Source organism: Mandrillus leucophaeus, unplaced genomic scaffold (genome assembly GCF_000951045.1).
Source record: "Mandrillus leucophaeus isolate KB7577 unplaced genomic scaffold, Mleu.le_1.0 Scaffold58, whole genome shotgun sequence".
In the NCBI taxonomy this organism is placed as follows: Eukaryota; Metazoa; Chordata; class Mammalia; order Primates; family Cercopithecidae; genus Mandrillus; species Mandrillus leucophaeus.
The window spans coordinates 3,749,789-3,759,781 of record NW_012106252.1 but is presented as its reverse complement, the minus strand read 5'-3'; the positions used below and the strand labels follow the sequence as shown (position 1 = coordinate 3,759,781).

The 9,993-nt window shown below is 36.2% G+C and overlaps 1 protein-coding gene across 2 annotated transcripts in view; it reads left to right on the top strand.

Annotated features, from left to right (window-relative positions):
- ZPBP2 (zona pellucida binding protein 2) overlaps positions 1-3,153 on the top strand; it is an 8,931-nt gene extending 5,778 nt beyond the window's left edge. For both annotated transcript variants that reach the window (XM_011998985.1, XM_011998986.1), the window contains 2 exons: positions 1,293-1,473; positions 2,685-3,153. In XM_011998985.1, the coding sequence (XP_011854375.1) occupies positions 1,293-1,473; positions 2,685-2,779 (276 nt within the window). In that variant the 3' untranslated portion in view covers positions 2,780-3,153. The remainder of the gene's footprint in view (positions 1-1,292; positions 1,474-2,684) is intronic.
- Positions 3,154-9,993: the final 6,840 nt, after the last annotated feature.

Sequence of the window (9,993 nt, the reverse complement as noted above, 5' to 3'; positions counted from 1 at the left end):
TTTTTTTTTTTTTTTTTTTTTTTTTTTGAGACACAGTCTTGCTCTGTTGCCCAGGCTGGAGTGCAGTGGCGGCCATCTCAGCTCACTGCAACCTCCATCTCCCAGGTTCAAGCAATTCTCCTGCCTCAGCCTCCCAAGTAGCTGGGACTAAAGGTGTGCACCACCACACCCAGCTAATTTTTTGTACTTTTATCAGAGACGGGGTTTCACCATGTTGGCTAGGCTGGTCTCACTCCTGACCTCCAGAGATCTGCCCACCTCAGCCTCCCAAAGTGCTGGGATCACAGGTGTGAGCCACCGCACCCGGCCAAGAAAAGTCTTACTTTCCGTTTTGCTTGACTCTTTTTCTTTGATGATCATGGAAATTAGATATAATGAACACCCAATTATCTACATATGGGATAGACATTGCAAATAATTCAAAGCAAGTTTTTTGTCTTAATTTTTCTTTTCATTTTGTTTTGTTTTGTTTTTGAGATGGAGTCTCATTCTGTCACCCAAGTTGCAGTGCGGTGGCGCAGTCTCGGCTCACTGCAGCCTCTGCCTCTGGATTCAAGTGATTCTTGTGCCTCAGCTTCCCGAGTAGCTGGGATTACAGGTGCCTGCCACTACACCTGGCTAAGTTTTGTATTTTTTAGTAGAGACGAGGTTTCACCATGTTGGCCAGGCTGGTCTTGAACTCGTGGCCTCAAGTGATTCGCCCACCTCTGCCTCCCAAAGTGCTGAGATCACAGGCATGAGCCACCGCGCCCAGCCTAATCTTAATTTTAATTTTAATTTTTATTTATTTTGGTTTTTTTTTTTTGAGATGGCGTCTCGCATTGTCACCCAGGCTGGAGTGCAGTGGCATGATCTCGGCTCACTGCAACCTCTGCCTCCTGGGTTCATGGGATTCTCCTGCCTCAGCCTCCTGAGTAGCTGGGACTACAGACACATAACACCACGCCCAGCTAATTTTTGAATTTTTAATAGAGTCGGGGTTTCACCGTGTTGGCCAGGATGGTCTCAATCTCTTGATCTCTTGATGTGCCCGCCTTGGTCTCCCAAAGTGCTGGGTTTACAGGCATGAGACACCGCGCCCAGCCCAATTTTTCTTAACCATTGCACATATTAATTAACAACAATTGATAAGGTCAAGGCTAGACTAATTTTGGTGTTAGCACACACCTTTTCAGGAATTTCTCTATGTAAAGTATGGCATGCTTACAGTACATTATTGCCTGTGATACTGCAGGATAAATTTGGTTCATGGTTTAGTAATTGTACCTTTCTCTGGTATTTTTCAACCTTAGGCAAGAGATCGAATAGAAGAATTTTTCTGGAGCCAAGCATATATTTTCTACCATAACTTTAATAAAACTCTACCAGCAATGCATTTTGTGGACCACAGTTTGCAAGTAGTACGTCTGGATAGCTGTCGACCAGGCTTTGGAAAAGATGAAAGTCTACACAGTAATTGCGCTAGCTGTTGTGGTAACTATAAAATATAAATATCTAAATATTTAGGTTATAGAGTCAGAAGAATATATAAGTAATTCACTTGGCATAACTGAATAGAATCTTTACAGTGATTCTCTCACCAAAAAAAAAAAAATATATATATATATATATTTAGCTAAAGGGAAGTAAAAATTCAAAGCCCCATTTTTTTTTTTTTTTTTGAGATAGAGTCTCACTCTGTCACCCAGGCTGGAGTGCAGTGGCGCAATCTCAGCTCACCACAACCTCTGTCTCCTGGGTTCAAGTTATTCTTCTGCCTCAGCCTCCCCAGTAGCTACCACAGCTGGCTAATTTTTGTAAAAAGTAGGGACAGAGTTTCACCATGTTGACCAGGCTGGTCTCGATTGAACTCCTGACCTCAAATGATCCGTCTGCCTTGGCTTCCCAAAGTGCTGGGATTACAGGTGTGGGCTACCATGCTTGGCCTTTTTTTTTTTTTTTTTTTTTTTGAGACGGAGTCTGGCTCTGTCACCTACGCTGCAGTGCAGTGTGGCGCAGTCTCAGCTTACGGCAACTCTGCCTCCCAGGCTCAAGCCATCCTTCAACCTCAGCTTCCCGAGTAGCTGGGATTACAGGTGTGCATAAACATTTTTGTATTTTTAGTAGAGACAGAGTTTCGCCCTGTTGCCCCAACTGGTCTTGAATTCCTGAGCTCAAGCAATCTGCCCGCCTTGGCCTCCCAAAGTGCTGGGATTACAGGCATGAGTCACTGCGCCCAGCCAAAGCCCAAATTTCTTAAATATAGCTATTTTAATGTATATTAATTCTTCCTGATGTACTCTCTTGTATTATAAACATTTCTATAATGTTCTGTCTTAAGCTACTGTACAATGAAGGAAAACAGAATTGTCCTACCTAGAAAGCAGAGAACTAGGAAATAGGAACTAGAAAACTAGAAATAGGAACTCATAAATGGGGCACTGCAGAAGATACTGTAAAATGCTGATAGTAAAAGAAAAAATAGGATTCTCCCTTTCTCCTATTAAGATCATCAAATTATAAAGTTTGAAACTCGTAAATAATCTTCCACAACTTAAATGAGCTGAACATTACTTGGTATAATATAGGCACTGAAATGGTGTGACATTAAAGGCAGATTTACATTGTTGGCATAAAATACCTCCAAGTGGTAGAGGCATAAAATACCTCTAAATTATCATTACTCCCTGTGTTTTCCTCTGCAGTGGTTTGTAGTCCTGCGACTTTTAGTCCTGATGTTGATGTAACTTGTCAGACCTGCGTTTCTGTCCTTATCTACGGAGCTAAATCTTGCCCATAAACTTCAAACAAAAATCAGCCACATGAAGATTAGAGGTGAAAGCATTGTTACTTACTTGTGGAAGTGGGGGACACAAGATGATTTTCACATCCCAGAGCATCACAGATAATTCCATTAAGTAAAAATCACTAAGACCAAACCACTGGAAAACATGCATTTTAGAAACTTTAAAATAAATGGTTAACATGGCATTTCTAAGAAGGCATTTAATCCAATATCTCCAGTGTACAAAGGAAACTTGAAGTATTAATGGATGATTTTTAATGAAATATTTTATTGTTTACAAACAGTATGTTGCTTTGTACCTAGGAGTATAGTAAGGTCAAGAAAGGTATCAAAGTATAATAAAATAAAAATTTTATACTCTCCATATATTTATTTGTTTGGAATCGCTCTCGTATGATATAAAGGCGTGTATATTATCTTTGTATTAGAACCAAAAAAGTTATTTATTTTGGTCCCTATGATTTTATTTTTAAGATAAATTAATATACTGTATTTTTTAAAGTATAGGTTTAGGTTATAGAATAATAGAACAGATAATACATAGAGTTCCATACACCCACCGTACCCCATACCCTCATTCCTCCTTACACAATTTCTCCTATTATTAAGATCTTGCATTAGTGTGGCACATTTGTTACGAATGATGAACCAATATTAATTTATTATTAATTATAGTCCATAATTCACATTAAGGTTCTTTCTTTGTGTTGTAAGTTTATGTGGGTTTTGACAAATTCATAATGGCATATGTGCACCATTGCAGTTTCATACAGAATAGTTTCACCACCCTAAAAATCCTCTCTGCTTCACTTATTTATCCCTTCCCCTGAGCCCTGGTAACCATTGATCTTTTTACTGTCTCTACAGTTTTGCTTTTTCCAAAATGTCATGTAGCTGGTTGGAATTATACAGTATGTAGACTTTTTAGACTGGTTTCTTTCACTTAGCAGTATGCATTTAAGCTTCCTCCATGTCTTTTTGTGACTTGATAGCTCATTTTTTATTGCTGAATAATGTTCATTGTATGGATATAGCACAGTGTGTTTATCCATTCGCCCATTAAAGGAAATCTTGGTTGCTTCCAGTTTTTGGTGATTAAGAATAAAGCCGCTATAAACATTTGTGTGCAGGTTTTTGTATGAACATAAGTTTTCAACCCAATTGTGTAGATAACCTAGGAGTGTGACTGCTGGAGTGTGACTGTGTAGTTTCATGAGAAACTGCCATACTGTCTCCCAAAGTGGCTTACCATTTTGCATTACCACCAGCAATGAAAAAGTATTCCTGTTATCCTTATCCTTCCCTGCATTTAGTATTGTCAGTTTTTTTTATTTTGACCATTCTAATAGGTGTATGGTGGTATTTTATTGTTTTAATTTGCATTTTCCTAATGACATCTGATGTTGAACATCTTTTCATATGGTTATTTACCATCTGTGTTTTTTTTATTGAAGTGATTTCTATTGAAGTGACTCAAAGAACTCTTAAGAATATATATATATATATATATAAAAAATACACAATTTTTTTGTTTTTTGAGACAGAGTCTTGCTCCATCACCCAGGCTGGACTTTGTATATTTTGGATAAAAATTCTTTTTAATAAATCTTCCCATTTATTTTCTTAGTAACTTTAAAAGACATTAAGTTTATTAACACAATAAATTAAATACTATATTAACAGATTGCAACATATATGCATGTAATATATATGACAATAAAATTACAAAAGACAAGAAAGAAAGTGAAGCAATGTTGAAGGCAAGGTTCTGTATTTTACTAGAATTAAGTCTATGTATTAATCTGAAGTAGACTGTGATAGGATAATATGCATATTGCAATCACTGGCGCTACCACTAAGAAAACAACTGAAATAATACAACTCGAAAACAGAAACACTAAAAATCTACACTGGAAAATATTATTTAAGAAAAAAGAGGCCAATTAAAGATGAAAGAAAGAACAACAACAACAACAGAAAGACAGGAGAATACAGAAAACAATTAGCAAAATGATAAATTTAAGTACAACCATATCATTGTATTAAATGTTATAGTTCTAATAATGCAATCAAAAAGCAAAAATTGTCAGACAGACTGAGTAAAAAGAAAAATTCAATCATCACTAACTGCAAAAGACATACATTAGATTCAAAGACACAAATAGTCCCAAAGTAAAAATAAAAAATATAGACAGTATACAAGCAGTAACCATAATATAGCTCAAGTGAATATATTGGTATCAGGCAAAATCGATGTTAAAACACGTACTACTCAGCATGAAAGGGGTATTTCATAATGAACACAGGTTAAATACATCAAGGAGAAATAATGTATCTGCACCTAACAACAGAGCTTCAAAATATTCAAGTCAAAATGTAAAGAATTAAAAAAAGGAAAATAGATAACTTGATAACAATAATTGAATATTTCAATAATTTACTTTCAATAATTGATAGAACAGCTGGTACAAAAGCCATAAAGGATGTAGAAGACATAGACAACATTATCAACCCTCTCGAGCTGACTGACATCTGACAAGGTGATAGAGGTGGCATCTTTTTTTTCTTTTTTCCCAAATTTTTAATTAAATACACGTTTGCAAAGATCTTTTCACGTTCTTTGTGAAAATTTGCAAAAGAAATTCTTTCTCTTTATTCCTTCAGCTTTTCATTCCTTCAATAATGCCTTTCACAGAGAAGGTTTTTAATTTTAATAAAGTCCAACTTAATAATTTTTCTTTCATGGGTCATGCTTTTGTTGTCATATCTGAAAACTCATTGCCAAACCTAAGGTAACTAGATATTCCTGTTATCTTCTAGAAGTTATATAGTTTTATGTTTTATATGTAATTCTAAGATCCATTTGGAGTTAATTTTTATGAAAAGTATAAATTGTATGTCTAGATTCACTTTTTTGCATATTGATATCCAATTGTTCCAGCACCATTTGCTGAACAGACTGTTCTTCCTCCATTGAATAACATTTGCTCCTTTTCTCCTTTGTCAAAGATTAGTTGACTATATTTATAAGGGTCTATGTGTGGGCTCTTTATTCTGCTCCATTATCATTTTGTCTATTATTTTGTCAATACCACACTCTCTCGATTACCATATAGTAAGTCTTACATTTGAGTAGCATTGGTCCTCTGACTTTGTTCTTTAGTTTGGTGTTATTCTGAGTCTTTTGCTGCTGCATGTAAACCATAGAATCATGTTGTTGATAACCACAAAATAACTTGCTGGGAGCTTGTTTGGGATTACAGTGAATCTATAGGTCAAGTTGGGGAGAATTAACATGTTAACAATATTAAGTCTTCCCATCTATGAATAGAATCTCTCTCCATTTATTTAGATATTCTTTGATTTCTTTTATTGGAGTTTTGTCGTTTTCCTCATATAGATCCTGTACATATATTATTGTATTTATGCCTTAATATTTAATTTTTTCATGCTAATATAAATGATATTGTGCTTTTAATTTCAAAGTCCAAATATTCATTGCTGGTATATAGAAAGGCAATTGACTTTTGTATATTAAATATCCTGTGACTTTATATCCTGTGACTTTACTGTAATTACTTATTTCCAGGAATTTTTTGCCTATTCTTTGGGATTTTCTACATTGACAATCATATCATCTGTGAACAAAGACAGTTTTATTTCTTCCTTTCCAATCTGTATACCTTTTATTTTCCTTCTTTTCTTATCGCATCAGCTAGGACTTTGAGTATAATGTTGAATAAGAGTGGTGAGAGGGGATATCCTTGCCTCATGCCCAGTCTAAAAGGAAGAGAAAACACCTAGTTTCTTGCCATTAAGTGTGATATTAGTTATAGACTTTTTGTAGACTTTCTTTGCTAAGTTAAAAAATCCCCTCTATTCCTAGTTTGCTGAGAATTTTTATCACAAATTGGTAGTAGACTTTGTCAAATGCATTTTCTGCATTTATTGATATGATCATATGATTTTTCTTTAACCTGTTAATGTTATGGATTACATTAATTAATTTTTAAATGTTGGACCAGCATTGCATATTTGGAATAAATCCTTCTTGGCTATGTGAATAAATATTTTTATACATTGTTGGATTTAATTTGCTAATATTCTATTAGGGATTTTTGCATTTATGTTCATGAGATATATTAGTCTGGAGTTTTACTTTTTGTAATATCTTTATCTGGTTTTAGTATTAGAGTATGCTGGCCTCATAGGATGTGAGTTAGGAAGTGTTCCCTTTGCTTCAGTTTTTATGGAAGAGACTATAGAGAATATCATTTCTTTCTTAAATGTTTGGTGGAATTCACCAGTAAAGCTGTCTGGGCCTCTAACAAATAGTGGAATGTACTTAAAAATCATAGTGAAGGGGCTGGGATAGTGTAGTAGGCAGAATAAAGGCCCCTCAAGGATGTCCACATCTTCATCCACAAAACCTGTGAATATGTTAAATTACATGTAAAGGTGAATTAAATAAAGTTACAGCAGAATTAAGGTGGCTAAACATTAAAATAGGGAGATTATACTTGATTATCTTGGTGGGTCCAATGTAAACACAAGGGTCTCTATGAAAGAGGAAGAAGGAAACAAATGAGAAAGAGAAAGAGATGGGGATGACAGAAGCAGAGTCAAAGAGATGTTATACTGTTGGCTTTGAACACAGAGGAAGACAGCCATGAGCCAAGGAGTGCGGGTGGCCTCTAGAAGCTGGAAAAGACAAGGAAATGGTTTCTGTAGAGCCTCCAAAAAGGAACAAAGTCCCGCAAACACCTTGTGTTTAGCCCAGTGAGACTCTTATTGGATTTCTGGCCTCCACAATGTTAAGATAGCAAAATTTTGTGATTTTGTTTTGTTTTGCTTTTTAGAGACAGGGTCTCACTATATTGCCCAGGCTGATCTTGAACTCCTGGGGAATTTGTGTTGTTTTAAGCCACTAAAAAGCAAAACAACAACAACAAAAAACTATCTGGGCCTGATGCTTTCTGTCTTGGAAGGTTATTAATTATAGATTCAATTTCTGGCTGGACATGGTGGCTCACACCTGTAATCCCAGCACTTCGGGAGGCTGAGGCCAGCAGATCACTTGAGCTCAGTTGTTGGAGACCAGCCTGGCCAACATGGTGAAACCCTGTCTCTACTAAAAATACAAAAATTAGCCATGCATGGTGGCATGCACCTGTAATCCCAGCCACTTGGGAGGCTGAGGCATGAGAATTGCTTGAACCCAGGAGGCAGAGGTTGCAGTGAGCCAAGATCATGCCACTGCACTCCAGCCTGGGCAACAGAGCAAGACTCTGTCTCAAAAATAATAAATAAAAATAAAAAATAAAAAATTCAATTTCTTTAATAGATCTGAACCTATTCAGAGTATCTATTTCTTCTGGTGTACATTTTGGTAGGTTTTGTCCTTTAAGTGATTTGTTCATTTCATCTCAATGATCAAATTATAGGATTATTTCTAATATTCCTTTATTATCCTTTTAATGTCATTAATGACATTAATGTTTAGTAGTGATAATCTCTCTTTTATTTCTGATATTAGCAATTTGTGTCTTCCCCTTTTTTTTCTTGGTTAGCCTGGCCAGAGTTTTATCAATTTTATTAATGTTTTCTAAGAACCAGCTTTTGGTTTCCTTGATTCTCTCTGTTGATTCCCTGCTTTCAATTTAATTGATCATTGCTCTAATTCTAATTAGTTCTTTTTTTCTGCCTGCTTTAGGTTTATGTTGCTCTTCGTCCTCTAGTTTCCAGAAACTTGTACCTCTAATCTAAGGCACATGCTTAGATTGTTGATTTTGTATTTTCCTTATTTTCTGATGTATGCATTCAATGCTGTAACTTTCCCTCTAAACATTTGCTGAATCCCACAAGTTTTTATAAGTTGTATTTTCATTTTTGTTTAGTTTAAAATATTTTAAAATTTCTTTTGAGACTTCTTTGAGCCATGTGTTATTTAGACGCCTGTTGTTTAACCTCCAAATATTTTTTAATTTTCCAGCTATCTTTCTGTTATTGATTTTTAGTCTAATTCCATTGTGGTCTGCAGGCATACTGTGTATGGCTTTTTTTTTTTTTTTTTTTTGAGACGGAGTCTCACTCTGTCACCCAGGCTGGAGTGCAGTGGTGCCATCTCAGCTCACTGCAACCTCTACTTCCCAGGTTCGAGTGATTCTCCTGCCTCAGCCTCCCAAGTAGCTCGGACAATAGGCCCCTGCCACCATGCCTGGCTAATATTTTTATGTATTTTTAGTAGAGATGGGGTTTCACCATACTGGCCAGGCTGGTCTTGAACTCCTGACATTGTGATCTGCCCGCCTCGGCCTCCCAAAGTGCTGGGATTACAGGCGTGAGCCACCAGGCCTGGCTTACTTTTATTGTTTTAAATGTGACCAGTACTTAGGAGGCTGAGGTAGGAGGATTGCTTAAGGCCAGGAGTTTGAGACCAGCCTGGGCAACATAAGCCCCTCTTAAAAATGTTTTGCTCAGGTGCTCTGTTACGTCCAGAATGTTGTTTATCCTGGTGAATGTTTCATGTGAGCTTTAGGAGAATGTATATTCTGCTATTGGATGGAGATTCTGTAAATGTCAATTAGATCCAGTTGATTGATGATGCTATAGTTCAACTGTATCTTTACTGATTTTCCGCCTGCTGCATTTGTCTATCACTGATAGAAGAGTGTTGACGTTTCCAAGAATAATAATGGATTTGTCTGCTTCTTTTGCAGTTCTTTTAGTTTTTGCCTCACCTATTTTGACACTCTGTTGTTAGGCACCTATAAAGGACTGTTATGTCTTCCTGGAGAATTGACCCCTTTATCATTATGTAATACTATTCTTCATCCCTGATAATTTTCCTTGCTCAGAAGTCTACTTTGTCTTTATAATTAATATAGCTACTCGAGCTTTCCTTTGATTAGTGTTAGCATGGTATACTTTTTCTTTTCCTTTAACCTAATGATAACCAGTTGCTAATAGATCAGCTATTCTGAAATGAGGACTTTCTGTCAAGATAGTGATGTTTTATTTTCACTGTCAGTTGTCTTTGTTTCCTGCATAACTATAACAGATTGCTAATTAACATTGATAAATATATCTGATTACTTTTTCCAATCACCATACAGGTTGAGTATCCCTTATTCAGAATACTTGGGGCCAAACATGGTGGCTAACATCTGTAGTACCAGCATTTTGGGAGGCTGAAGCAGGAGGATCAT